At 65.1% G+C, this 27037-nt stretch overlaps 2 protein-coding genes across 4 annotated transcripts; one reads left to right on the top strand and one right to left on the bottom strand.

Moving 5' to 3' along the window:
• Nucleotides 1-2914: 2914 nt before the first annotated feature.
• SPPL2B (signal peptide peptidase like 2B) lies at nucleotides 2915-18737 on the bottom strand. Of its 2 annotated transcripts, none has more exons than XM_058282125.2 (15): nucleotides 18616-18737; nucleotides 14315-14434; nucleotides 13855-14037; nucleotides 13030-13119; nucleotides 12473-12612; nucleotides 12146-12288; nucleotides 11261-11357; nucleotides 10842-10958; nucleotides 9924-10005; nucleotides 9595-9669; nucleotides 9468-9530; nucleotides 9269-9368; nucleotides 8977-9054; nucleotides 7742-7902; nucleotides 2915-4234 (listed from the first exon to the last, which is right to left on the bottom strand). In XM_058282125.2, exons 1-15 carry the CDS (start codon nucleotides 18676-18678, stop codon nucleotides 3980-3982), a joined length of 1767 nt encoding a protein of 588 aa, XP_058138108.1. In that variant the 5' UTR covers nucleotides 18679-18737; the 3' UTR covers nucleotides 2915-3979. The 2 variants fall into 2 exon arrangements, with proteins under 2 accessions (XP_058138108.1, XP_058138110.1); XM_058282127.2 differs by lacking the exon at nucleotides 2915-4234 and adding an exon at nucleotides 6594-7378 and having other exon boundaries at nucleotides 18616-18735.
• Nucleotides 18738-18763: 26 nt separating this feature from the next.
• LSM7 (LSM7 homolog, U6 small nuclear RNA and mRNA degradation associated) lies at nucleotides 18764-24605 on the top strand. 2 transcript variants are annotated; one of them, XM_058282128.2, is made up of 5 exons: nucleotides 18764-18813; nucleotides 18897-18987; nucleotides 19088-19147; nucleotides 23077-23148; nucleotides 24344-24605. In XM_058282128.2, exons 1-5 carry the CDS (start codon nucleotides 18808-18810, stop codon nucleotides 24484-24486), a joined length of 372 nt encoding a protein of 123 aa, XP_058138111.1. In that variant the 5' UTR covers nucleotides 18764-18807; the 3' UTR covers nucleotides 24487-24605. The 2 variants fall into 2 exon arrangements, with proteins under 2 accessions (XP_058138111.1, XP_058138112.1); XM_058282129.2 differs by lacking the exon at nucleotides 19088-19147.
• Nucleotides 24606-27037: the final 2432 nt, after the last annotated feature.

A 27037-nucleotide genomic window follows, 5' to 3' on the forward strand; every position in this document is an offset into this window, starting at 1 on the left:
GATGGCTGGAAGAGTGGGTGGATGTGTGGATGGATGGATAGGTGGATGGATGAATGTGTGGGCAGGTGGGTGGATGGGTAGGTGGACAGATGAGTGTGTGGATGGGTGGATGGTTGGTGGATAGATGGACAGATAGGTGGATGGATGGATGAGTGGGTGGATGGATGGATGAGTAGGTAGATGAACGAAGGGGTGGGTGGATGTGTGGGTGGACAGATGGGTGGGTGGATGGACAGATAGATAGGTGGATGGATGGATGAGTAAATGGATGGGTAAATGGATGATGAGTGGGTGGATGGATGGACAGATGGACGGATGGACGGATGGGTAGGTGGATGGCTAGAAGGGTAGGTGGATGTGTGGATGGATGGTGGATGGATGGATGAGTGGGTGCATGGATAGATGAGTGGGTAGATGATTGAAGGGGTGGGTGGATGGGTGGGTGGACAGATGGATGGATGGATGGACAGATAGGTGGATGGATGAGTAAATGGATGGGTAAATGGATGATGAGTGGGTGGATGGGTGGATGGATGGATGGATAGGTGGGTGAGCAGATAGATAGGTGGATGGATGTGTGTGGGTGGACAGATGGGTAGATGGTTGGTGGATGGATGGACAGGTGGATGGATGGATGGGTGGGTGGATGGGTGGCTGATGGGTAGATGGATGGATAGGTGGGTGGATGGGTGAACAAAAAGCACACACATCCCAAATCAGAAGCAGGGCCACGAATAGATACTTGCACAGCAATGTTCACCACAGAAATCATTTGCAGCAGCCGAAGGGTGGAAGCCACCACGGCGCCCATCGACAGGGGGGAGCAACAGCAGGCCAGCGTCCCCGCCCTGGAACCTCAGCCAGCCCTGAAAAGGAATGACGCGCCGACGCACGCCGCAGCACGGTGACCCTCGGAGACAGCGGCCACAGAGGTAGCCAGGCCACGTGCTGACCGATCCCTTTTCTCGGAAATGCCCACAACAGGCCCGTCCTAGAGACCAGGGTGGAGTCGTGGCAGCCAGGGCTGCGGGCGGGGGCAGGGAGGGGCTGCTGAGGGAATGTTCTGGAACTGGGTGGAGCGGCGGCTGCACAGCCTGTGAATGTGCCTCGTGCCCCCGAACTGCTCACTCCAAGGGACCAAGCACACGATCCGTGAGTTTTGTCTTGAAGGTCAAGTGCGTGTCCATGAGTTTTGGCTTTTGAACGGTCGAGCAGGTGTCACCGAGTTGTCTAAGTGCATGAGCTCTGTTCGGCCTCTGAAGCCACTGTCCTTGCCTAGTGGTCCCTCTTTGGAGCCGGGACCCGGGAGGGCAGTGCTGATGGGACAGAAACGGGGCCTCCTCCCCCAGGCCGTGGGGGCACCCTGCCCACCCCCGGGCCTCCGGGCCCCAGAAGGGGACGCGCGTTCGGTCTCCACCGCCCGCGGCACCCCGCTCGAGGGGACGCCCAGACGGCGCGGGCTCGGGCCGGGGGTTTCGAAGCTCGCCGCACCGCCTTCCGGAGCCCGCTGCGCCGCGCCCGCCCGGTGCCCTCGGCCCACGCCCTCGGCTGCGCTGCCCCCGTGGCCGGGTGGAGCCTCGGCGCAAGGCCACAGGGGGCCTTTCCCACCGGGCTGCCCGCCGGGCCCCGCCGGGGGCCTTAACTGCGGCCCTTTAGGTGTCAGGGGACTCGAGGGAGAGAGCCGCTGCCTCCCCTCGGCCCCGCGGGCCACGCCTTCGCCACGCGCCCTCCGGCGGCTCGGGGTCGGCACTGTCCCCGGCCCTCGGCGCCGAGCTGGCCGCCTGCTTCGGTGGGAGGCACCTGCAGAGAACGGTCTTCACCTCTTTGAGAGGTGGGGGGGAGATCTCAAAAGAATATTTTGTGATGCGGAAAAATTATGAGGGATTCAGGGAGCAGGGGAGGCAGTTGAGCGCCTGCTTCCTGCATACGAGGTCCCGGGTTCGGTCCCCGCTACCTCCTAAAAAACATCACATGGAATTTTAACGTCAGTGTCCGTCGGCGAAGTCGGGCCTGCAGGGCAGAGGGTGCTTGCTCTCTGACCCTTTGTATCTTCTTTTCTTCTCCCTGCCATTCCACTCCCGACAATTCCCTTGAGGAATTCTGCAGAGGATCCCTGGTAAGCTCACCGTGCCTCGACACCCAGGATGGACCAGAAGGTGGACGATTCCTTCCCGGTCTCGAGCTCCCTGTCCTAGGCGCACCACGGCGCGCCTGGGGACCGGCTCTGCCGCTGCGTCACGGAACGTGCAGGGGCTGCGTGGTGTCAGAGCCTGTGTTTAACCGTCAGATCCCGGTAGGAGGCAGGCGGGAAACGCAAAGAAACCTCTGGAAATAACATCGCTTTTGCATCCTCAGCATCTACCAACCTTCCAAAACAAGGCAGAGCCCGGCCTCACCGCACCTGGGCATAGGATGGCTTGAATCAAGGCACGGTTCCAGCCCCTGGCCCATCCCAAAGCCCAGGAATTCCCACAGGGGGACAGGCACCGACTTATCTTGTTCCCAGGTCTTTGGCTTTTAAGAAACACACAGGGGAAGCGGATTTGGCCCAACGGATAGGGCGCCCACCTGCCACATGGGAGGTCCAGGGTTCAAACCCCGGGCCTCCTTGACCCGTGTGGAGCTGGCCCATGCGCAGTGCTGATGCGTGCAAGGAGTGCCGTGCCACACAGGGGTGTCCCCCGCGTAGGGGAGCCCCACGCGCAAGGAGTGCACCCCGTAAGGAGAGCCGCCCAGCGTGAAAGAAAGTGCAGCCTGCCCAGGAATGGCGCCACCCACACGGAGAGGTGACACAAGGTGACGCAACAAAGAGAGACACAGATTCCTGGTGCCACTGACAAGAATACAAGTGGACACAGCAGACAATAGGGGGCGGGGGAGAGAAATAAAATATAAATCTTAAAAAACACACACGTAAGTGGGTCAAGGACTTCTCCTTTTTGTTTATTCCTGCAGAGAAGCGAGGCTGGCAAGGCTGGTCGCAGGCCCCTGGCACTGGTGTTTCTGCAATGGGTCGGGGGTTTGGCCCGACCTCCTGCCCAGGACGGGCGGCGGGAGGGCGTCCGCCACGCAGAGGAGAGCGCCTCCCGGGAGCCCGGGTGGTCAGCACGGGGCCGAGGGGCTCGGTGTCCTTTTGGGGTGATGGAAACGCCCCTGGACCTGGGGGCAGGTGGCACAGGGCAGGGGCCCGGCGGGCAACAGCCCACAGCCTGGCGTCCGTCGGCCTTGGGGGGCGGCGTCGGCTGCTACGTGGAGGAGCGAGCTGGGGAGACGGGGACCCCGGGCCGCGAGCGAGCCCCGCGGGTGAGGTAGAAGGCGGGACGCCGCTTCCAGGGCACCCCTCGCACGCCCGCCTCTGCCCCCTCTGGGCCGGGCGGCTGTGTGCGCTGGAACGCCCCGTCCCCGGGGGCCACCACGGCGACCGGGCTGCGCTCGCGGGGCCGGTCATGCGGAAGTCGAGAGCAGAAGGCCCGGCCTGCGCGCCCCATTCCGAGGCTGCGCCACCTGGACCAAGGCGCGGCGGCGTCCCCTGCGGCCGCCTCTCTGCCCGGACGCTCGACCCCGGCGGGCGGACCCCGCTTCCCGTCTCCGGGCCACCCGAGGGTCCCCAGCGCCGGGCTCGGCGGGGCTTAGAGGAGTCTGCACGGCCAGACGGCCCTCGGGGGAGCAGCAGCGACGCCTTTTCCTCTCTCGCCCCCACCTCGTGGGCGAGAAGCGGGGTCAGCACCAAACGCACCCCTGCGGCCCACGCTGCGCGGCCGGGAGGCTCCACGAGGCGGGGCGCAGGAGACGCGGGGGCGGGCAGCAGGTGGGGGTGATGCTGGGGGGGGCTCGGGCTGCGCGGCCGGGAGCACCATGTGTCGGGGCGGCCCGTCCACGGTCCTGGGCTGGCCGTCGCAGCCATGTTCCGTGGCTGCCGGGGTCGCCGGGGCTCTTGGCGCGCTGTGCGGAGGGGCCGGGAGCCTTGGGGCCGGTGGTCCTAGGCCGAGGCGTCCGGCCGGCCCTGGTCCTGGGCTGCGGGGCCCGGGGTGCTGCAGGCTGGGCTTGTGGGCTCGCAGGCCGGTGCCTCAGCAGCTGCCTCTGTGTCCTGAGGCACGGCCGGCTCGGGGGGCTGCGCGTCTTGGAGGGCGGGCCCGGGCACCTCTTGCCCGGGAGGCGGGGGCGAGGGACAGCCTTTTGGGGACTGCAGGCCGTTGGCTCCGGCCGGGGCCCAGGGAGACTGAGGTAGGTCTTTCTGTAAGAGAAGAGGCACCTGGTGAGAGGATAGTGGGGACCGGCCAAGGCACAGGCAGGGGCTGCGGCAGAGGAGGGTGGGGCAGACGCAGTGCGTCTTCCAATCCAGCAGGGCCCACACGAGGCACTGTGTCTCCGTGGACCCCAGCCCCATCTGGGCGGCCCCTGGGGCAGGCAAGCCTGCTGGGGTGCCACCTGTTGGCAAGGAGCCTGCCGGGCGACTCGGCCCCTTGCAAACCTTCCAGAACGAACCCACTCCCTCCTGGGGCAGAGCCAGGAAGATGACTGTTAGAATGGGGGGTGTAGGGGAATTCATGTTTATGAATTCCAAAAGTAGATATTATGTTTGAAATCTGGTCTGAACCTGGGTGTGACGGAGACTGACCGGGCCACGTTGGGGCGTTGAGTTCCCACCAAGGGTGGGGACCCACAGATGGCAGGCGAAGGACAGAGTGGAGGGTTTCTGATCTGGAGTTTCAATGTTGGAGTTTGATGCTGAAGCCTTAAGCTGGAGCCCCAGGAAGTAAGCTCCAGGAGGAAAGAGAAGCCAGCCCCAGGAAGAGAGGAACCCTGAGCCCAGGAAGAAGCAAGACCCTGGAAGGGAGGAGCCCAGGAAGCCTGAGCCCTCGCAGACCTTGGCAGCCGCCTTGCTCCAGCACGTGGAAATAGACTTTGGAGAAGGAAGTAACTTACATTTTATGGCCTGGTATCTGTTAAGCTCCTACCCCAAATACCCCTTATAAAAACCAACCAATTTCTGACATCAGCACCCCTTTGGCTAATACAGAATTTGGTACCAAGGTGTAGGGAAGTGCTTTTGCAATTACCAAAACGCTGGAATGGTTTTATAAATGGGTAAGGGGTCTTGTTTGGAGGAATTGTGAGATGCTTGATGGAAAGGCCTAGATGGCTTTGAAGAGACTGTTGATGGCAACGTGGATGCTAGACAGACTTTTTATGATGTCTGAGAAGTGAATGATGAAACTATTACTGGAAAGTAGAAGAAAGGTGGTCTGTGTTTTGAAGTCACAGAGAACTTAGCAAAATTAACTCCTGGTGTTTTATGGAAGGCAGAATTTGAAAAGGGCAAGCCTGGGCATTTAGCTGAAGAACTTTCCAAAATAAACCCAGAGAATGTGGCTTGGCTTCTGCTTGCAGCTTATAGCAAAATGCTAGACAAGAGAGAGATGCTGAGGACTGAACTGTTGGGCACAAAGGAAACAGAAACAGATTCTGGAAATTCCAAGCCTCTGGAAACCAAGCTCCCAGATGACAGTGCCCCAATGGAGGACTTAGCTAAACTTGGGACTTGCAAATCAGGATTGAAGATGTGGTTATCTCAGAAAGACTTGAAGAAAGTCTTACTGTCTGATGGCCTGGACCCCTGCTTCCTGCATGCTAAACCAGCAAGGTTTTTGAGAGAGCTGTGTGAACTAAACTAGTCAGCCTGGAATAAGAAGGACACGGAAAGGAGATCGAAGGAGAAACGGCTTTAAGAGGAAAGCCACGGGAGCTGAGATCTGGAATTAGGCATCACCTTGGGCAAGAGAGGAGCCCCCCCGTGTGCACAGAGGGTGCGTTTGCCCAGCACTTGAAGAGGGCGCACGTTCCCACCCGATGTTCTGGGAGAGGTTTGCCGCCCGGAGTACAGAGAGGGGGGAGCACATACCCCAAGGATGAGGGCGGTTAAGGCCAGCACCCCACAGGTCTGAGGGGGGTGGACCTGTCCCCCAAAGCTTAGGGAAGGCCGGGTGGTCAACTAGCTGCTCTGAGAGGGCTGAGCCTTTATGCCAAAGGTTAGGGGGCATGTTGTCTCACGTCACTGTCTAGGGGGGCTAAGACCAAAGCTTGGGTGAGGGGTGGCAGTCACCCCAACACTCTTGCAGGGAGAGGTCTGGAGCTTGGTCGACACCCAGATGCTTGATGAGGGTGGAACCAAGAAAATGGCCACTGGGCAAGCCTGTGGAAAGGGGGGTCCCCATACGGCCCCAAGGAGAAGAAACCAGCACCTTAAGAATGACTCTCAGACGGAAACTGAATGGAGGATGCCCTGCAGGTTTATGAACTGTGGAAGACCTGTGACTCAGTTTCCCTCCCAATTTCTCCTTATTGTAATGAAAAAGTTTATCCTTTGTCTATCCATTTGTATTGGAAGCAGATGAATCGTTTTGTAAGTTTCAGAGGTCTATCGCAGACAGGACTTTGTTCCCGAAAAACCTGTATTTCTTTAAATTGACTGTGATATGGTTTAGTACTTGCATTATTACTGATTTAAAGTTTTTTCAAAAATTGTAATGTCTTTGGAATTAAGAAGGTGGACTGTAGAAGTCTGATATGGTTATGAATTCCAAAAATAGATATTGGATTATATTTGCATTTATTTGTACCTGTGTGTGATTAAGTTATAATTAGGGCTTTGATTGGGCCACATCATTAGGGCTTTGAGTCTCCACCCCTTGGTGGGTGGGGTCTCACAGATAAAAGGCATCGCACAGGACAGGGTTGAGGGATTTTAATGTTGGAGGCTGATGCTGAAGCTGGAGCCCCAGGGAGAGAGGCAGAGTCGCTCGCCTGAGCCTCCAGCTGAGCTTGTGGAGACAGGCAAAGCCTAGAGGGGCTCACAGTCCACAGCTTGACCTTGTGGAGCAAACAGGAGCTGAGCCCAGAGGAGCCCAGGAAGCCTGAGCCCTGGCAGAGGTCGGCAGCCGTCTTGCTCCAGACAGACTTTGGGGAGGGAAGTGACTGATGCTTTATGGCCTGGTGTCTGTAAGCTCCTGCCTCAAATAGATGCCCTTGATAAACACCCACCGATTCTGGTGTTTGGCACCAGCGCCCTCTGGCTAACGGGGTCTTCCAGGGAGTGGACTCAGCCCTGGGAGGCCCCCGGGCCTGCGGAGGCGCTCACCCCGCAGCCACCGTCCCGCCCAATGCTCCAGCCACCAGCACGGCGCTGGCCTGCGCGCCCACAGAGGCATGGCGCAGTGACGCCGCATTTGACGGGCACTGGGGGAGGAGCCGCTGGGTGCAGGGGGACAGAGCCCAGTGTCCCCCAAATGCGACGGCGCCGACTGGGCCTGCTCCGGACCCAGGAACTTCCTCGGGATCACAGACTGGAGCACGGAAAAGCGTCACGCTCTTTTGGCAACTGCGGAAAACGAGCGTGACCGTGAGGCTGCGGGGGTCGAGCGTCCCCCTGGCTCGCCCGCCCCCACTCGGGCGCCGCCCCCTGCAGAGCCTGGATGCCATCCTGGCGCCGTCCGGTTGGACGGGGGGTTACTGCGCTCGGGGCCAAGTGGCTTCAGCGAAGAGAAGACGAGCCTCCAGCGCCCAGCGCACGCCCGGACGCGGCCAGCACCGCAGACGGGCGGCCGCCAGAGCCACGCGGGCACGTCTGTGAGCACGCCGGGCGCCGGGCCTGCGCGGCCCGCCGGGGGCTTTACTCGACTTTAACACTAGTTGGGGCTTGTGAGGCCATCGTCTCCCACGGCCACAGCAAACCGATTCTCACCGCGAAGCCACTTCCCGTCCAGAAGGCGGCCAGCTCCCGGCGCCACAGGGCCACGGCGCAGCTCGTGGTCAGCGTGCAGGGCACCAGGTAGAGCAGGGCGGGCTGGCCGCGCTGCATCAGGGCCAGCGCCACGAACGTCACCAGGAGGCCGATGCCGTAGGCTGCGCGGGCAGAGACGGGGCGTCAGCGTGGGCTGGGGAAGCCGCCCCCACGCCCGCCCCCGCGTCCCTGAGCGAACGCCACCGGCAGGCGCGGCCGAGGCGTACGGGGACAGCGAGGCAAGCCAAGCCCAGGACACGGCAGGCAGGCGGTGATGCTCCCAGAAGCCCCCGGGCCCCCAGTCAGGTTGACAGGAACCGGGGTTGGCAGCGAGAGAGGAGGGGAGTGAGGAGGAGGTGGGGGCTTCCCGTCAAACCCCGGAGAAAACCCCCAGCCAGAGAGAGCCGGGGGCCCCCGCCTGGGGCCAGGTCGCACCGGAGGACTTTAAAGTCACACAGGTGTGGGGCCCACGCCGCTGCTGGCGGAGCCGTTACACGAGGGAGCGTCCCCCCTCTCAGGACGTCCCCGCCCAAGTGCTCAGGGGCACAGAGGCACAGCGGCAGCAGTTCGCGGCCCGGTGGGTCGGGAAGTAACCGTGTGTGTGCGTGTGTGCACACGCGAGGGACGAAGCATGCGTGTAACTGAAGGAGAAAGGTGGACGGGCCCCCGCGGGGAAACGGAGGGAAAGAGCAAGTTCTAAGAGGGAAAACACGCTTAAAAAAAATGAAAGAAGCGGCTGGCGAAGGCCTGGGTGGGACTTGCTACTCCTGTGAGGAGGTAAAGAGCAACAAGACCTTTCCCTAGAGGCTTCCAGCACCTCCCGCCGCCCGAGTCTTAAAGGACAACGGTGAGGACGCTTGGGGGCCTCAGACAAGGAACGCTAGGGCGGCGCGGCCGGGGGTGGGTGGGCTGCGCCCTCCAGGTGACGGGGCAGCCGCGCCCCCTCCTGCAGCTGTGCGCCCCTGCCACGCGGGGGCTGTGGGGGCTGCCTGCAGGCCGCCTCGCCCTCAGGGCTGACGGGTGGGGGCGGGCTGCTGGGGAATTAAGAACAGGCACATCCCAGCTCACAGCCGCTTTGGCGCTAAGGATCTTGGGGCAACAGAAACCACCGGAAGCGCAGGGGGAGAAAATAGAAAAGGAAAGAATGCAAGACGGCAGGGAGAGGAGGCGCGGCCGCCCCCCAGCCCGCCACGTACCCACGGTGCAGGCGACGAAGTAGACGCGGGAGGACTGCACCTGGATGTCGAACCTGTGGCAGTAGGCCACCAGCAGGCCTGCGGGGGCGCGGCCTCAGGCACGGCGGGCGGCCTCGAGGCCTCCACCCCCGCCCCAGCCCCTGACCCCGGGACCGCACGGCCACCCCCGGGCGCCCAGTCCACCCCCAGCCCCGGAGCCCACCGGCCTGTCGCTCCCAGGGGCCCTCGGCCACCCAGCGAGGCGGGCCCGGGGCTCAGCGCCTGGCAGGGCCCGTCCCCCCCGCCTGAGTACCTGGCACCAGGATGTCCCCGAAGCCCAGGAGGGAGAAGGGCCGGTCACACAGGGCCAGCGGGGAGGACGAGAGCCGGGGCACCTTTAGGACCATGGGGAGCTGCGCGGAAGGCGGGGACGTGGCTCAGCCACGAGGGCGGCTCCGCAGCGGGGGCCGGGGCCAGGGCAGGGGCAGGGGCCGGGGGCCGGGGGCACGCACCTTCTCGCGGGTGGCGGAGTCTGAGGGGCCGGTGGCCACTTCCACCATGACGCTGTGCCCGCTCTGGGGAGACAGGGGCCGCGTCAGGGGGCGGCGGGCGCGGGGGGCGGGGGCGGGGGCCGCCTACCTTGGTCAGGAAGGGCGTGACGAACACGAAGAAGACGTCGTAGGCGAAGAGCACCAGCAGCAGCAGCGTGCAGGCCTGGGGGGGCGGGGCGGGGCGGGGCGGGTGAGGCGGGCGGGCGCCTCTGCACCCCACCTGCACCCCTGCCTCCTCTGGGCCTTGCCCGCTTGGGGCAACGCCCGGCCGAGCCTCCCGAGACGGGAGACCCGAGGAGGGGGGCTGAGCACGAGGGGTCCACGCGCACGCAGAGACCAGGGTCAGAGTGGACCCCTGAGCGACCGAGTCGGAGCCCCGGGAAGGTGGCCGCGGCGGGGGCGCCCCCAGGCCCTCACCTTGAAGGTGGGCAGGCGGATGGTCTTCAGCATGTAGAGGCAGAAGGCGACGCCCAGGGCGTCCTGCAGGACCCAGGCCCACCTGGGGACACGGCAGGGTCAGCGGCCGGGGAGTGCGGGGGGCTCACCGCAGTCCCGCACCCCAACACCTGAAGGCCCCAGGGCCCGGCTGCGCCCTCGCCTCCCACACCGGGGTCACAGGACTGGGGCGTGGCGGGGGCTGCTCCCTGCTGAGCTCCCCTTTCTCTTTGGACACAGATTTCAAGCAGTCTAGAAGCAGCCGTGCTCTCCGCTGGCACCCAGCCCCTGAGGGCTGGCAGGTGCCACCCAGCGGGCTCAGGGCGCCTGGGGACCCGTGGCCCGCGTCCAGGAGCTGCCGAGGTGGCGTCTGCCTCGCTGCGCCTGACGGAGCAGGTCTCCTGGCGCAGGCCTGACGGGAAGGTTCCCGCTCTCCTTGTGTACGAGGGACGCAAAGTATTTCCACTCTCCTGCCAGAGGCCGGCTGGCGCTGCTGGCGCTGGGCTGGCGCTGGCACACAGGAGTCTAACCGCTCAGGCCAGGCTAAGAGGGCGCGCTGACAGGAGTGCCCAGCACGTGGCCCGCTGCCCAGCAGCAGCAGCCCACCAGGCGGGGAGCCAGTGCCGCAGGGACACATATGCCTGACCCGGGTCCTCTGCCACCAAGGGGGTCCGGGGAGGGGGGCGGCAGCCGGGGTGGGGGCAGGCCCGCAGCCCCTCCTCTGGGGTTCCAGTCACGCCCCATGGCACCTAGACAGGCCCCGGCTCCCCCCCAGTGAAACCATACCCGCGTTGGTCCCCAGCAGGGGGACCTCCCGTGAGCGTGGAGCTGAGGCGGCTCCAGGCCCACCCCCGGGCCGTGCGAGGTCGCCCACCCCCAGCGCCCGCGGGCCACACTCACTGGTCCTCATTGCGGAAGACGCCCCAGACCACACTAACGGCGACGCAGGCCAGCGCCAGCAGCAGCATGCGGGCCTGCGGGCGCTTGTGCAGGTAGGGCAGGCTGTTGTCGGGGAGCCTGTGGGGTGGCACCGCTGTCAGGACCCGGCTCCGGCCCCGCCCCCGTGCCCCGACCCCCGACCCCGGGGAGCCCAGCCCGGCCCCAGAACCTTTTCTGCCCCTTCCCCTGCGTGGGGAGGGAACCCCGGGGGCTGGGTCTCTGTGCCCTGCTGCGCCCGACCCCACTGGGGCGCGTTGGTGGCTGTACCCGAGGGGTGATGGGGAAGGGGGAACAGTGCAGGGGGGGCCTTGGGAGACCCCGCCGCCCTGCTCCTGGGGTGTAGGGCGTGTCCCACCCTGCGCTGCGGGGCGGGGGCTCACCTGCAGCTGCCGCAGGGCAGCCTACGGACGAAGGGCGCCAGGCAGCTGTAGAGGCCCGTGGAGGAGGCCAGGCAGAAGATGCCAATGACCACGTACACTGTGGGGGGGCGGGGGTAAGGGCCCGGAGCTGCTCAGGACCCAGGAGGTCCCATCTGCCCAGGACCCCGCAAGCCCCCCCAGCCCCCCCAGCCCCAGATCCAGGATCCCCAGAACCCCAGGAGCCCCACCCCCAGCCCCAGGAGCCCCCAGCCCCAGGAGCCCAGCTACCACAGCCCCAGGAGCCCCCGGCCCCAGGAGCCCCGCCCCCGGCCCAGGAGCCCCCAGTCCCAGGAGCCCAGCTACCACAGCCCCAGGAGCCCCGGGCCCCAGGAGCCCCACCCCCGGCCCAGGAGCCCCCAGCCCCAGGAGCCCCACCCCCAGCCCCAGGAGCCCAGCTACCACAGCCCCAGGAGCCCCGGGCCCCAGGAGCCCCACCCCCAGCCCCAGGAGCCCCCACCCCAAAGAGCCCTGCCCCCAGCCCCAGGAGCCCCCACACCCAAGAGCCCCACCCCTGCCCCAGGAGCCCCACCCCCGCCCCAGGAGCCCCGCCCCCAGCCCCAGGAGCCCCGCCCCCAGCCCCAGGAGCCCCGCCCCCAGCCCCAGGAGCCCCGCCCCCGGCCCAGGAGCCCAGCTACCACAGCCCCAGGAGCCCCACCCCCAGCCCCAGGAGCCCCCAGCCCCAGGAGCCCCACCCCCGCCCCAGGAGCCCCGCCCCCGGCCCAGGAGCCCCCAGCTACCACAGCCCCAGGAGCCCCCGGCCCCAGGAGCCCCACCCCCGCCCCAGGAGCCCCGCCCCCAGCCCCAGGAGCCCCGCCCCCAGCCCCAGGAGCCCCGCCTGGCGCGCACCGAGGTGGTCGTAGAAGTAGTAGAGCAGCACCAGCATGGAGCAGCACATGACCACGAAGACGCCGATCATCACGGGCGTCACGTCCACCGCCTCGTCCTCCTGCTTCTCGGGCCCCTCGTCCCGCTTGTGCTTCAGGTACCGCCTGGGGGTGCGGGCAGGCCGTGGGGTGGGCTCCTCTGCCTGCAGGACCCCGCCACCCCTGCCCTGGCCACGGTGTGCTCCCTCCACGGGGCCTCGGGGTTCAGCCTCCCACCTGCCGTAAGGCCCCCACGTGGGCCCGGGGCCCAGGGCGCCTGCCCCCTCCCCCAGCCCAGCGAGGTGCCCACCTCTTGACGTCCCGGCTTCCGGCCCAGTAGCCCCCGACGGCGACGGTGCCCACGGCCATGAGGAAGATGGCGACCGTGTTGTAGTCCAGCGCGGGCTCGCCAGGTGCGTACAGCGCCGCCCTCGCCGCTTGCCCGGAGCGCTGCCTCGGAGAGCACACCCTCCTCCTCCTCCTCCTCCTCCTCCTGGGGCCCGCCACCCGGGACCCCTCCTCCTGGGGCCCCCTCCTCCACTAGGGGCCCCTCCACCTAGGGACCCTCCCTTCTCCTGGTGATCCCCCCTCCACTAGGGGCCCCCTCCACCTAGGGATCCCCCCTCCTCCTCCTGGGGATCCCCTCCTAAAGGCCCGCTCCTCCGTCTGGGGACCCTCTCCACCTAGGGACCCTCCCTCCTAGGGACCCCCCTCTCCTGGCTGCCCCCAGCCCGAGGGCGTGACTGGCTCAGGCCCCGGCTGTGGGAGGGGGCCAGCCGGGCACCCTGGGACGCCTGTGCCCCCGCTATGGGGGAGCCCCGCAGCCTGGGGCCTCTCCGTGACAGAGCAGGGCGGGTGGGCGCCTACCTTGAAGAGGTCGAGTGCATCCCTGTGGCTGAGCAGGGCCACGGGGATCGCGATCTCGTCGTACTGCGTCTTGTTGCCTCCTGGGGGGACCTGGCCGAGGGGGCACACCACGGTTCAGCAGTGCCACCCCCAGGCTCAGCCTTCCATGGTGCCACCCCCCAGGGGAACGGGCCCCCACGCGGCCCGAGACTGCAGGGCCCACCAGGGCAGCGCAGCCCTACTCGCCTCGGGCAGGGGTCCCTGTCCCTGTCACTCCACCCAGGGCGGGGGTGGGGGGCTCCTCCAGGCAGCCGGGTCCCAGCCGGGAAGGCAGGCTTGGGAGGGCTGAGGCGGGGGAAGGCCCGAGCCTCTCCTCCTGCACCCGCCCCGACCCTGACCTGCCGGGAGGACCTGCTTCTGACACAAAACGCCTCTAGACGTAAAATATTTAGTGGCCGAAACCCACTGTGTCCTCGAAGGACTACGAGGCCACCGCAAACTGCTGCACGGATGAGGTTATAGCAGTCACTGTATGTTTCTTTCCTGTTGTTTCTTTTTTGTTTAGGTTTATTGTCCTTTCCGATGATCTTTTTTGTTGCCATGTTAAAGCCCTCATCCTGGGAGGGGACACAGGCACGTGCCTGGCCTGTGGCCTCTGCGCTCCCAGATGGCTGGGCGCCCGCGGGGCCTGAGGCCTGGACACTACCGGCTCTCCAGCCGCAGCTGGCCATGTGCTGCCCGTCCCCGCCCGCAGCCCTGGGCTGGGGGAGCCCCAGAGGCGCCCGGTTAACCCGGCAGGGCGTCTGCGGCCCCCGCTGCCCCGCGCCCGGCCCCCCGGAGCCGTACCAGCTTCTCGCGGCTGACGATGAGCAGTGCCCGCGCCCCGCTGCCCTGCGCCAGCCTCACTTTCTCGTAGAAGGTGCAGTTGCCCCGGGCCACCAGCGGGATCTGGTTGCTGAAGCCGCCGGCGGGGAGGTCGGAGGGCGAGCAGAGCATGGAGGCCGTCCAGTCCCGCAGCTGCAGCAGAGGCTGGGGGGCAGGCGTCACGCTGGGGACCCCCGCCACCGCGGCCCCAGCAGGGAGGGGTCTAAGCAGGAGGGAGCTCGGCGGGGAGGGGGCTCTGGGCGTGCCAGGCCTGGCCCAGGCATGCAGCCTGGACGCGCTCGATTAGACCAGGGACCCTGAGGCCCGGGGGACTGAGGGGCAGCCCGGGTCATCCCGACTCCAGGGCCCAGGCACCGAGGGTCACCCGGTGGTCTCGAGACCCCAGGGGCTGGGCTGAGGGCCCCGCGGGCCGCGCACTCACGGCTTTGCTGAGGTCGTGGGGCAGGTGGGCCCACTGCGGGTTGTAGAGGATGCAGTAGTCGCGGCCCCTGGCGCCGCCCGCCTCGGAGGTCACGTGCACCATGCCGTACTCGCAGGCCACCTGGGCGGCAGGGCGGGGTCAGAGGCCCGCTCCCCGCCCCGGCCCCCAAGAGAAAGAGGGCCTCCCCGTTTGGGGATGGACAGGAAGGGGTGCAGTCGGCCCCCAGGTGAGAGGCACGAGGTGGGCCTGGACACACAACGGCCCCCACCTCCGGGCCTGGGGGCTCCGAGGGCCCCATGGGAGGTGACCTGGGGAAGCCTCGCGGGTCTTTCTCGGGCGGGGCAGGTGTGAGGAGGCGCTCTCTACAGAGTGTCACCCCGGAGCCAGGAGCTGGGCTCACTCAGAGCGCTGTGGGCCTTGTGCACTCAGGCTGGGGCCACGGGCGATGCCCATCCAGGGTCAAGGGGTGACGGCCAGGGGGCACTCGGGGCCAGGCCTGGCAGCTGCGCTTCTGCCGCAGGCAGGTGCTGACGGCAGGTCCATCAGGCGGGGCCGCGCGGGCACAGGCAGGCTGGACGCTGCCCGCCCCTCCCCGCAGCCGGCCACGCGCGGCCCCACCCGCCCACGGAGCCCCCACTCCCCTTCCCCACGCGCGGCTCCAGGCTGCCTGGGAGGTCACCAGGGGGCCCCGCTTTGGGGAGCCTCTGTATCTGAGTGCAGGGTCCCCGGAGAGAAGCCTGGCGCTAGACACCGAGGATACGGTGTGTCCCCGCTGCACCACGCGCCTGCGGGGAGAAGCCCCGGTGGCGCCTGCAGGGCCCCAATGGGCAGGCGACACGAGGGCTGCTCCCGGGGCCCGAGGCACCTGCCAGGTATGCACAGGCAGTCGCTGCTCACCTGGAGCACCGCGAGGGGCTGGCCAAGGTGGGCCGGGGCTTGGACTAGACTAGGGGTCTCCTGCACATGGTCCCCGACCCCGGGACCCACAAAGTCACGCCAAGGCCTGGGCCTATCGGGGGCCCCTCCCCAAGTGCCCCAGGTGAGTGGCGCAGGTGCCCCGGCGCCTTGCCTGCTCTCACCTCAGAGGTACGGGCCCCTGGTGCCAGGTGCCAAAGGAGCGCAGAACCAGCCTGCTGCGCTGGCCAGGGGTGTGTTCGGGGGCAGAGCCTCGAAGATGCCCAGTCCCACAGCGGCCAGGCCGGGGCCGCTGGCCCCACTCGCTCGGGAGGCCACAGCCAGCCCGCTGTCGTCCCAGAGCCGCAGAGGCCCGTGCCGCGGACGGGGGCGCTACACTCGGACGGCTTCCTGCCCCCCAGGCCCGCCGCTGGGCAAAAGCCCCTCTCCCCAGACTGCACCCCAGAGGGCCAGTGTGGGGCGGACGCCGCTGCAGCAGGCCCCCCACGGCCAGCGCCCCCTGGCACCGATAGTGCGTGGGCCTCTCTGCCAGGGAGTCTGTGCTCCAGGGCAGGGCCCGGAAACCAACAGCCCGTGGGCCAAACCCGCTGGCCCCCGCTGCATCTGTGAGGAAAGGTTTCCCAGGCACGCGGCTACACCGGCTCAGCGCTGCACTGTCTGTCCACTCTCGAGCTCCAACGCACCTGCCCCAGGGACTCATGGGCCTGCAATGCCCAAAACCCTCGAGTCCTCCACGGAGAAAGATCGTCAGGGCCCAGCCCATGGCATCTGGGTTTATGGCGGAAAAGCATCGTTTGTGTAAAATGGGGATTGATAGACTCTGTTCCGTTTAAAAAGATCATTTAAGAGCATAGAGCAGCCTTCTTGAGTTTGCTCCCCAAAATTTGCAAAACAAACTGGCTTCTCCACACACACAAAATTAAAGGTCTGCAACTTTATCAGCCATTAGAGAAGACACTCTTGCTTTGAATAGTTTTTCTCACTGATGAGCTAAAGGAACAGGGAGCAGTTCTTCGAGAGGATGTAGGTTTAAAGGTGAAAGAGAGATCTAGAAGGATCTATCCGAATCTGGAGTACCTGAAGGGCCACCCATGGCGGGCCCAAGCACGTGGCAGCCGCCTTCCACCGCTCACAGCTGTGAGGCAGGGACGCCACACGGCATGGTACCGCCAACGCGTGGGCACCGGTGGGTTTAAAAGAAACCGCTGTGATGACGTGGTGGGTGGTCGCTCTTGAAGAGACCCGGGAAGTCCCGGGAGAGTGAGGAACGAGGATGCGGGGACCTGGGGGAGGTCTAGGGGGGAGGGGAGCTTATGACGGGCAGTGGGGAGAAGAGGGGCGCCCCGATCAGCTCAGCCCTGCCGGGTCACCGCCCCACAGGCCTCCACACTCCTTGCCGGAGAGGCAGGGGGATGTAATCGGGAGAGGTCGACCCCCAGCCCGGGGTCACCATACAGACTGCCACCTGGCAGCCTCCTGCACAGCGGAGGCCTGTCTCGGGAGCCAGGACTCAAACACCCCCACTCCCACAGCCCTGACCCGGCAGCCAAGTGGGCAGGGCCTCAGAGTCGCAGGCGGCGAGCGGCCCCGGCGGGTCTGTGCTGACCAGGGCTGCAGAAGGCAGGACACGCCTCCCTGCCCCTCAGAGGCTTCCTGGGCTGCCCGCGCTCAGGCGCAGGTGCAGACTGCCCGGTGCCGTCAGCCTGCAGAACCTGGCTGCAATCTAACGCCCAAGCCGGGACGCCAGCCCCAGCCTGCTGGGGACCCCACCCCACTTCCTCCTCTCCAGGCCCACCTGTGCCCCCTTCACCTGACATGTTCCTGGGGGAGAGCTCTCCCCAAGGCCTGTGTCACCTTCCACAGCGAGCCCCTCCCCAGGCCCCACACAAGCCACCGGCTCTCTCACCTGCGGCTCCCGTTGCCTATGGCAACCTTCCTCTCCCTTCCCAACCTGGCAAACTCCTGCTCATCCTCCAAAACACGGCTCAGACGTTGCTGCTTCTGAAAGCAGCCTTCCCGAGTCGCACCCTCCGTGGCATTCCCACAATCCTTTGTCCAGTTCTAGCTTTCCTCTCATTGGAAATATCTTGAGGGCTCAGAGTCTTACCCTCAAAACCGCTCTGGACTGGGGAGGAAGATGAGTCAACAAGTAGGTACCAGCCAGCGTGATCAGGGGAGGGGCGGGAGAGGGGGGCCTGGCAAAGCAGCTGGGGAGGGGCTGTCGCCTCTGAGAGGGAAGGACACAGCAGGGCTAACCAGGCCAGCAGGGAGGAGGGGCATTTCCAGGGCAATAGGAGAGAGCAGATCTCAGCAACTGTCTTCCATAGATGCCTCCCCCATTACGGAGAGCGGAAAGGGGAGGGGAGGCTCCCAGACTAGCCAGATCACAAAGGCCTTTCTCAACAAGGCAGGAAGCCGCTGGAAGCTGTCATCTGGAAGTGATGAGAGCTGACACGCTTTGGGAAAAGATCGCTCCTGCTGTGTGGCAAATGGACTGGGGGCGGGGGGGAGTCCAGAGCAGCCACCGGGAGATCAGAGGGGAACTCTAGAGGACAGAGGTGCAGACTGAGAGAAGCAGACAGGTTCAAGCAAACCTTTGAAGAGTTAGAACTGCAAAGGGAGTTAACAGCCCGCGCCGCTGGAGAGCTATGGGCTGCAGAGCGGGAGGGAGGGAGAGAGGGAAGGTTTGGGGGAAAAGATGAGGTTCTGACAACACATCAGCTACTTCTTTGTCTCCCCCCACGAGTCCGGGAGCTCCTTAATGCTGAACAGCACACATCATACTGAGCACTGGCTGGGTCCATTACTCCGCTTACTCCCTGCAGCGTCAAGATGAACCCACAAAACTCTATTCTCGTCCCCGCTTTCAGATGAGCAACTGACCCCCAAGTGGGACCTCCCTCGCCCAAGGTCACGGAGTAAAAAGCCCGAGTGGGGATTCGCTCCCCGACACCACCCTAGCGCGGTGGACAACGCCGGTGCCTTAGCGGCGACCCCGGGAGTGAGTACTAGCAGCATGCCCCTTTAGCACACGGGGAAACTGAGGCTCGGAGAGGGGCAGCCACCTGCCTCCGGCGGTGGACGGAGACCCCCGAGACTGACAAGCAGGACCCGAGGGGAGGGGGGAATGGAGGGGGACCCCGCAGACTTCGGCCCCGGCAGGGACGCTGCAGCTGGGAAGCATTTGCTTGGCAGGGAAGGAGGACAAGCCGGAGAAGGACCCGCAAGGTCACGGTCGGGCCCCGGACCCCGCGGGCCGCCAGCGCGGGCTCGTGGGTCCCCCAGGCTGTGGCCCCGAGCCCGGGTCGGGTTGGGGTCCCGCGAGGGACCCGCGGGACACGGGGAGCCGCAGCCCTCCGGGTTGTCGGGCCCGGCGCGGCCCTCACCTGGGCGGCGAGAAGGAGAAAGGCGGCCCCGAGCCGCGCCAGCGCCGCCGCGGTCGCCGCCATGTCCGCCGGTGCCCGCCTCAGCCGTCGGCCGACGTTTCCCGGCGACGCCCGCGGCGCCGCGACGCGCCTGCGCACCGCGCCTGCGCAGGGCGGCCAGTCGGCGGCGCTTGCGCAGAGCGGCGCGGCGAGATGGCGGTGAGCGCGCGGCGGCGGCTGCCGGGCGGGCGGCGCGGGCCCGGGGCGCGCCCTCCGCCTCACGCGCTCTGCTTTCCCCGCAGGACAAAGAGAAGAAGAAGAAGGAGAGCATTTTGGACCTGTCCAAGTACATCGACAAGACGATCCGGGTGAAGTTTCAGGGAGGCCGCGAAGGTGAGGCCCCCCGCCGCCCGGAGCCCTCCGGTCCCAATTTAAAACGAGTAACGACCGCAGTTATCACAGCTCGCGCTCAGGCAGCGCTTTCTCCCAGCAGGCCCTGCTTGGAGCGCTTCCAGGGAACTAATAACTCGTGCAATCCGGACAACGCGGGGAGGTGGGCACCGTTGTGTCCATTTTGCAGATGGGGAGACTGAGGCACAAGGAGAGGAACAAACTGAACCCAGCGTCACGTTGGCGTAGGCGGGATCGGGGTTCTCGGTGTTGGCTTCTGACGCGGTCCTGGCCTTCCAGCTCCCGCCCGCGCGGTGGTCCCAGCACCTCCCCGGTCTCCCCGCTCGCGTTCCTGTGCCCCTTTTCTCAGCCTTTCCACTGGTGACATCTGGGACCAGATAATTCTCGATGGCTGCGACCGTCCTGGGCATGTTAGGAATTTGAGCTGCGTCCCTGGCCTCTCCTCACTCCATGCCAGGAGCACACGCCGCCCCCGCCCTAACCAAAAAGGCCAGTGGAAATGTTAGGCAGCAGAGAAAGCCGAAACAAACGTTTTGCAAAGCAAGAGATGTTATCTGGTGGGTATATCCCGGTGCCGGCATGATATAGATTGAACAAGCGTTTGTTCAGATTCCCATTCTTCTGCCAGGTATCTAGTCTCGCAGTCACTGTGTTGTATTGCCACATGTCCCCCCGGGGGGTGGGATCCAAAATTGCCCCTGCTTGAGAACCGGGGCCCACCCTCAGTCTCCACTCAGCAGCCAGAGGGACCTGTCGAAAGCAGAAACTGAACCTCAAGTTGCCCCCTGCTTAAACCCTCCGTGGCACCCCCTTGTTCAGGGTAAAGTTTTGGCTGTCAGGGGACTGTGAAGTAGGATGTTTACTCTCCACCTGGAAGGTTCATTCCAGAATAACTGCCAGTGTTCTCCTGCTCTCAGATCAAGGCTCTTCGCTCTGGGACGCCTTCCCTGACCTTCTTCAGGTGAAGCCACTTTTTAAGACACTCCTGGCAGCACCTGTCACAGTTTGCACGTTTCCGCTACTTAATATGATGCGTAACCCCGCAGTTGACTCTGGCTGGAGTCTAGAAAGTTCTAGATAGTGCCCTGAAGTCAGGGACCAGGTCGGATCTGCTCCTGTGTGGGCAGTACCTCTGCTGTCTAACTCTGGGCTCTAGTTCCAACCCATCGATTAGACGGCTCGGGTTAGACTCCCAGCTCTTCTGCTCCCTGGCTGTGGGACTTTGGGCAAATCATTATCTTCTCTAAGCCTCCGGTTCCTCATAGGTCACACGGGTCGTGGTGACAACAGAAGAGCTTAAGGCACGCAGCATGGTTAGCCCAAGGCCCCAGCACATAGTGAGCTTTTGACAGCATTTCATTTATTCGGCCATCCCTCTGATCTTCAGTTTCTTTATTTCACAAGACGGATCTCCTGATCCCCTCTTCCCTGAGACACGGACAGTTGAGGGGCCACGGAGGCATTGAAAGCACAGTGTTAGCAAGGTTAGGTGTCTGATGGAAGTAAGAATTTGAATCTGAACAAATGTTGGCTCAGTCTGTATCATGCTGGCACGGGGGTGTATGAATGAGGTACATCTTTTGCTTTTCAAAATGTTCCTATTTTCTGTGCTTCATAACAAATTGTCAAACTTGGCACCTTAAACAGCAAATTCATTCTCTCGGTGTCTGGGTAGGAGGCCAGGGGCCTCTGGCTCAGGGTTCCTCACAGTTGCCATCCAGGATTTCTGTTGGCCATGGTCGTCTCGGGCTCAGGGTCCTCCTCCAAGGTCACTGGCTGTTGGCAGAATCCAGTTCCTCGACACGGCAGGATGGAGGTCTCTGCTTTTTTGGCTCATGCTGTCTGGGGACACTCAGCTCCTAGAGACTACCTGCTGGCCCCCGTGACACTCCTGTACTTGAATTTCTTCTTTCCTAATGCAATTATGGTTAATAGAGTTATAGAAATGTCGTTCTGTGAATTGTAAGAAACATACCACACTAACGCCAGGTGTTTATTATAGGGTGGTTGCATGATATTTCCATAAACATACAACTTCTCCAGTTAAAACTTTTGTACGTGCCAGGTCCCTTTGAGTTTGTTTGCCTGTTAGGTCAGGCCCACCCAAATCCATCTCCCTTTGGATTAATTCAGAAGTCCACTGATCAGGGACCTTCGCCCTTGTCATATGACCTCGTCACAGGGGCGATGCTCCCTGGTGTTCCCGTGGCATTCACGGTCCCACCCCGCCCTCCGGGGAAGGGGATTGCACAGGACGCTGGCAGGGGATGGAGTCGTCTTGGGGCTGTCTTAGAATCCTGCGCTCCTACCACAGTCCTCGTGTCCCAGGAGCAGGGCAGACCCACACATGCAGGCCCACTGTGTGCCGGCATCCCAGGCTAGCGCCTGCCACACGCTGTGACACACGCTGCAACCTGAGAGACAGCCGTCGCTATCGTTCCTCATTTTGCAGGGGAGGAACCTGAGCACAGAGGGGAAGCCCCAGAGGCAGGGGCTCAACCCAGGCGCCTTCTGTGACAATACGCAATCACTACAAACACATGCGCGCCTAACAGTAGCGCCCCGAAACACGTAAAGTAAAACTTGACAGAACTGAAGGGAGAAATAGATCTGTGATAATCGTGGGAGGTGTCAGTACCCCACTTTCAATAATAGAACATCTCTACGGGAGATCAGCAAGGAAAGAGAGAGCCTGAACAATGCCTAAACCACCCAGACCTAACAGACATACAGGACGCTACCAAAAGTGCACACTCTTCTCAAGTGCACGCGAAGCACTCTACGACAGGGTTAGGGTTAGGTCAGAAACCAGTTGTTAACGTACATTAAAAGATGCAAGTTGTATGAGCTAGCTTTGCTGATCGCCCCCTGCAATTGCTGCGTGAAAGCTCCCATGGCTAGTTGTTAAACGAGTGAGCGTAGCTGTGTACCAGTAAAACTTTATTGACAGAAACAGGCAGCAGGGCGGCTTCGGCCCGCGTGCTGTGGCATGCAGTGGCCTGCCCTTGGGCCTGGGCCGCCAGCCGGGGCCCTGCCTTCAGGGGAGGTGAGGAGAGAGGAGGCAGAGCGGGGTACCCACTTCCACAGGTGGGATGGGGGGTGTGGAGGAGGGGAAGGGGCCCCCGAAGCAGCGTGGGGTGATGTCCTAGAGGAAGAGGCCTGACGGGCGAGGGCACTAGGAAGGAGGGTGAGAGGTAGAGCCACAGGGAGAAGCACCACAGGGCGCAGAGGTCAGCCAGAGGGGACGGGAGGAGTAGTGGTTGGGACAGACCATCCAGGGGAGGTGCCGGGGGGCGGGGGGTTCTAAGCGGGAAGGGTGGACGGGCCAGCCTGTCGGGTGACCCGGGGACTGTCACTGACAAGGCACGGAGGAGCAAGACTGTCTAGGAACAGAACGTAAGACAGCGGGGGGGGCAGGAAGGGAGCCTGGAGAATAAGCATGGCGCCCGTGCAGCTGGCTGGGGAGCGGGCACTGGGGCCTGACACCTGCTCCCGTCACGACGTCCCCTGGCGACGGGGCCAGCATCTGCCCTTCGAGCCGCCTCGGTGCTTCCTGGGGCCGTCCGGGCACCTGGAACCATCCTTGGTACCGGCCCTCGGGCCAAGTCCAGCGCAGCCCCTGCTTTGATGTGGCCTGTGAATGACTTTCCCGTTTATTTAAGTGGCTGAAAATTTTTCAAAAGTAAGACTGTTTCATATCACGTGAGAATTGCCTGAAATGCCTATTTCCGCGTCCACAATGAAAGTTTTCCCGGCACGAGCCGCGCTGTCGGTGGCCGTGCCGCCCGGCTGCCTGCGCCACGGCGGAGCTGCGTAGCCGCGGCGACCCGCCTGCCCGCAGAGCGCCAGCACGGGCGCGGGGCCGCTGGGGGAAGGTTCGCCCTGCCCCTCCGGGAGGCGGCTGCCACGGGCCGCCCTGGCCCTGTCCGGAGGAAGGTCCCGCGTGTTTGGTGTGTGGGGCTGGGGCGAGCCCCCCCCTCGGTCTGCAGCCCCCGAGCGCGCTTGTCCAGAGACGAAATGCTGACCTCACGCCTCCCTCTTCCCTCTTCCCTTTCCGGTGCTTTCTCCAAGCCAGTGGAATCCTGAAGGGGTTCGACCCGCTCCTCAACCTCGTGCTGGACGGCACCATCGAGTACATGCGTGGTGAGCCGGCAGGGCGGGCGCCGGGGCGGGGGCCCTTCCCACGGGACCCTGGCAGAGGGGAGGGCTTGGCACCCGGGGGCTGCTGCGCCCCCGTCCCGGGCGTTCCTGCAGAGCCTCCCAGGCCGCGGGCGCGGAGGTCCTGGCCCCACTCAGCCGGGCACCCGTGGGTGTCGGCTTCCCCCCGGGTCCTTGGAGCGGAGGGGTGCTCAGGACACGCCCGCTGGCGCTCGCCTCGGGGTGGGGGGGGGCGCTTCCTGCCGTCCTCTGCTGCTCACCCTGCCCAGCTCCCCTGCGAACGCGGGTCCTCGGCACCCAGCCTGCCTCTTCCTCGGGGAGGACCCCCTCCCCAGACCCTCCCCGGGGCCGGCCGCGGGCGAGGCAGGGCTACTCGTGAGAAGCCAGGGTGTCGCGCCACCACAGAGCTGCGTGGAGGCGCCGCCCCTGCCCCTTCCCACGCGGGGCTCCAGCTGCGGGGCCTGGGGGGCCGCCGGTGACAAGCGAGCGCTGTCCACCAGGAGCACAGCACGTCGGGCCTGCCCGGGAGCCGGAGCCGCCGTGACAGCGCGTCTTCCCCCGCCCGGCACCCCCGGGCCTGTGCCCGCTGCTGGGTGACACGCGAGCCCTGTTCTCCGGGGCCAGCCTGCCCTGGGCACCGGACCACCCCTCCTGGGCACGGGGCAGGGGCCCCAGGGTGGGTCCCGCACTTGGAAGCCCGGCCACTCGTCCCCGCAGTGTCGGGGACGACGACGGGTTGTGACCGCCCGCAATGTCCTGACCGTGCTGCTGGAGCTCGCTCCCACCCCGCCATCGGGGGTGTGGGCGCCCGCCGGGGCTTCTGGGATTCCGCTCCCCATTTTGGCTCCCCGCCTGCCCCGGAGCTCCCGTCGGCTCAGCCTCTGCCCACAGTTAGCGCCGCGACCCGGGGCCCCGCGTTCTCCCCGGATGAGGCCAGGCGGGTGCGCGTCTTCCCGCAGCGCCTTCCGGGTGCAGCTCAGAGGGGGCCGCGTGTGTGGGCGGCCGGGTGCCTCGGGGGGGTGCCTGGTGGGCAGCGGCTGCCCCTGAGCACGCCCCCTCCGAGGCCACCGGGCGTCCACGGCGCCGCGGGTCGGGTGGGAGGCGCGCGGGAGGCGGCTCCCAGAGGGCGGCCACCCTGTGGCCCCACGGCCGCCCGACGCCCCGTCTGTCCTCCCCGCAGACCCCGACGACCAGTACAAGCTCACGGAGGACACGCGGCAGCTGGGGCTGGTGGTCTGCCGGGGCACGTCGGTCGTTCTCATCTGCCCCCAGGACGGCATGGAGGCCATCCCCAACCCCTTCATCCAGCAGCAGGACGGCTAGCGGGCGCGGCCCCACAGCCCCCACGGCCCCCCACGGACTCGGGGCGGCCTGCCCGCCGCACCCGGCTTCTTTTTGTACAGGCTGAATTTTTGTTTTCCTAATAAAACTGCAGACCTCTGCGTTGGGGAGTCCGGGAGTTCCCTCAGCCTTGGTCTCGGGCGAGGCCTGGGTGGGGGGACCTGTTTCCCTTTGCAGCCCAGGGGACCCCAGCGGCCCTGTGCTGCCCTGCGGGGTCTCGCGGGTGTGGGCTCAGGCAGGTCGGGGTCTGGGGCCCTCTGCACCGGAGGCTGGGCCTTCCCCCGGAGGCCCCGGCGGCCGCTCCAGAAGCCCCTGCGCCCAGGACCGCAGGGGATGCCCATCCCGCCCCCTCAGAGCCGCCGTGCCCCCGAGCCCCAGGGGCCGTCCAGCTCCTTCCAGCTTGAAGCCTCGTGGGGACAGCAGCAGGCAGGCGCCCTCCCGCGGCTTCTCAGCCCCTCCAGGGCCCGCCACCCCCGCCCCTCACCACCGCCAGCCCCTCCTGCCCCAGCCCCTCCCCAGCCCCTCCCCCGCCCCAGCCCCTCCCCCGCCCCAGCGCCTCCCCCACCCCAGCCCCTCCTGCCCCAGCGCCTCCCCCGCCCCAGCCCCTCCTGCCCCAGCGCCTCTCCCGCCCGCTCTGCTGGGTGCAGGGCCCCCGCACCAGCCCACTTGGGTTCCGCCTGACAAATGCTCCCCGCCCTCGTCAGGCCTGTCTTGCCCTGGACTGTCCCAGAGCTGGCCCCTCCCTCGTCACGCAGAAGGGCCGCACGAGTGAGAGGGCGGCAGCGCTGGCTGTTGCTGGGGGCAGGGGGGTCCCCCAACAGAAACCTCAGACGGGTGCCCCTGGTCTCACGGGGTAGCGTGGGGTCCAGTGCCGTGCAGGACGCTAGCAGCACGCGGATGTGCTCGGACTCGGGGCCCACGGGCTCACCGAGGAATCTGAGCCCGGCCGCCTCTGGGCTCACGGCAGGGTCGGGGCCCGCGGGCGGCAGTGCTGCCCGGTGTTGCAGCGGCCCCCGCGGCTGGGGAGTCGGCCACCAGCCCGGGGAGGGGCCGCCCAGGACGCACTCCGCCCACCGTTACCTCGCTGTGGGGAGCAGCTGCCCCGTGCCCGCTTGACACACCAGGGGCCAGGCCTCTGAAGGCAGTGGGCCCCCAGATCCACGGTCACACCCCCTGCTGTTGGCCAGAGGCTTCGGCCCGGGGCTGGGAGAGCAGCCAGGTCCTGCAGGCCAAGTAACGCTCGTTAGCGCTTCCACAGGCCGCAGGGGCTAGAGGGGACAGCGGGTGCCCCGCCCACCCAGCTCCCCTCGCCGAGCCCGGCCCTGGCATCCCCCAGCCTTGCCGTTGTCCCCTCTAAACAGACTCCAGGCCGCTGCCCGTCCACCCCGACCCTCCCAGCAAGCCACCAGGACAAGGGCTACCCTCGAGCCACAGGGCGCTGGCTTGAATCCCCTCGCACCCCTTGCTGTGTGGCTTAGAGTACTGACCCAGCCTCTCTGAGGTCCAGGAAAGCACTGGGCATCCACTTGGTGACCAGGCCCCAGGCCACAGTTGTATGAGGTGACAGTTAAGAGCACAAGGACAGGGACAGAATGCCCAGGCCTGGAGAGAGGCTCTGCCTGAGGATTCGGGCAGGACTCCCCGGAGAAGGTAAAACAAGCCCGCTCCGCCGAGCCATCCACTGTGGCCTCGTTTTGTAAGAGTGAGCGGCTTGAAGGAGCCTAAGTATGGAGCGGGCGGTCCACGGCCAGTTCAACCAGCTTCGTCCACAGAGACAGAGCCTTGCAGGGGCATCTGAAACGCGGCCACAGGCTCCCTGCAGCTCCTCCCGGCCCGGGGGGCCCGCCTCCACCCCGCGGATTGGGCTAGGCGTGCCTCGACCCCGAGACGTGGGGGAGCGACGTGTGCGCTCAGCCTGGTCCTCGAGGGCCTTTGCAGCTTCCGCTCTGCGCTCTTGGCCACCCTGACATGAGGAAGCTGGACCACCTCGGCTAGCACCGACCACCCGGCCCATCCCGGGTGGCCGGGACGTCAAGAGCCAGCCCAGGCCAGACTAGAGGAGCCCTCCAAGCCCACAGAGTCATGAGAAATAACCAGTTCCGTGCTGCTAAGTTTTGGGGGATGTTGGTTACGCAGCAATAGATTGCTGAAACTTGCTGACAGAGTATGACAAATTACAGGGTGAAAACAGCAAGTTGAGCACAGTAATACGTACGGGTGCAGAGGAAGGAATTGTGGCCCCGGTTTGGACATGTTCTCGGTCTTGGCATTCTGGCGGGTGTGGACCAAAAATAGGACCATTTGAAGACGTTACTTCAATGAAGGGGTGGCCCCTCTGAGTCAGGGTGGACTGTAATCCAGGTTACCAGGGGTCCTTTATACAGCAGAATGAGTGTCAGGTGGAGAAGAACGCTGTGGGAAGCAGCACAGGTGCGGCTCAGTGGCTGAGCGCCTGCTTTGCACGTATGAGGTCCTGGGTTCAATCCCCAGTACCTCCCCAAACCCAAAAACGCTACAGGAAGCACCAGCAGAA

This window comes from Dasypus novemcinctus, chromosome 19, assembly GCF_030445035.2.
Source record: "Dasypus novemcinctus isolate mDasNov1 chromosome 19, mDasNov1.1.hap2, whole genome shotgun sequence".
Taxonomy (NCBI): domain Eukaryota; kingdom Metazoa; phylum Chordata; class Mammalia; order Cingulata; family Dasypodidae; genus Dasypus; species Dasypus novemcinctus.

Excerpts from the sequence above, each read along its gene's own strand:
- SPPL2B (XM_058282125.2), bottom strand. The coding sequence starts at position 18,678 with ATGGCGGCGACCGCGGCGGCGCTGGCGCGGCTCGGGGCCGCCTTTCTC. Across the intron at positions 10,006-10,841 it reads GTCTTCCGCAATGAGGACCA|GTGGGCCTGGGTCCTGCAGG; the intron begins GTGAGTGTGGCC and ends CCGTGTCCCCAG. Across the intron at positions 4,235-7,741 it reads GGACGGGAAGTGGCTTCGCG|AAAGACCTACCTCAGTCTCC; the intron begins GTGAGAATCGGT and ends CTTCTCTTACAG.
- LSM7 (XM_058282128.2), top strand. Across the intron at positions 18,988-19,087 it reads GTTTCAGGGAGGCCGCGAAG|GCCCTGCTTGGAGCGCTTCC; the intron begins GTGAGGCCCCCC and ends TTCTCCCAGCAG. Across the intron at positions 23,149-24,343 it reads CACCATCGAGTACATGCGTG|ACCCCGACGACCAGTACAAG; the intron begins GTGAGCCGGCAG and ends TCCTCCCCGCAG.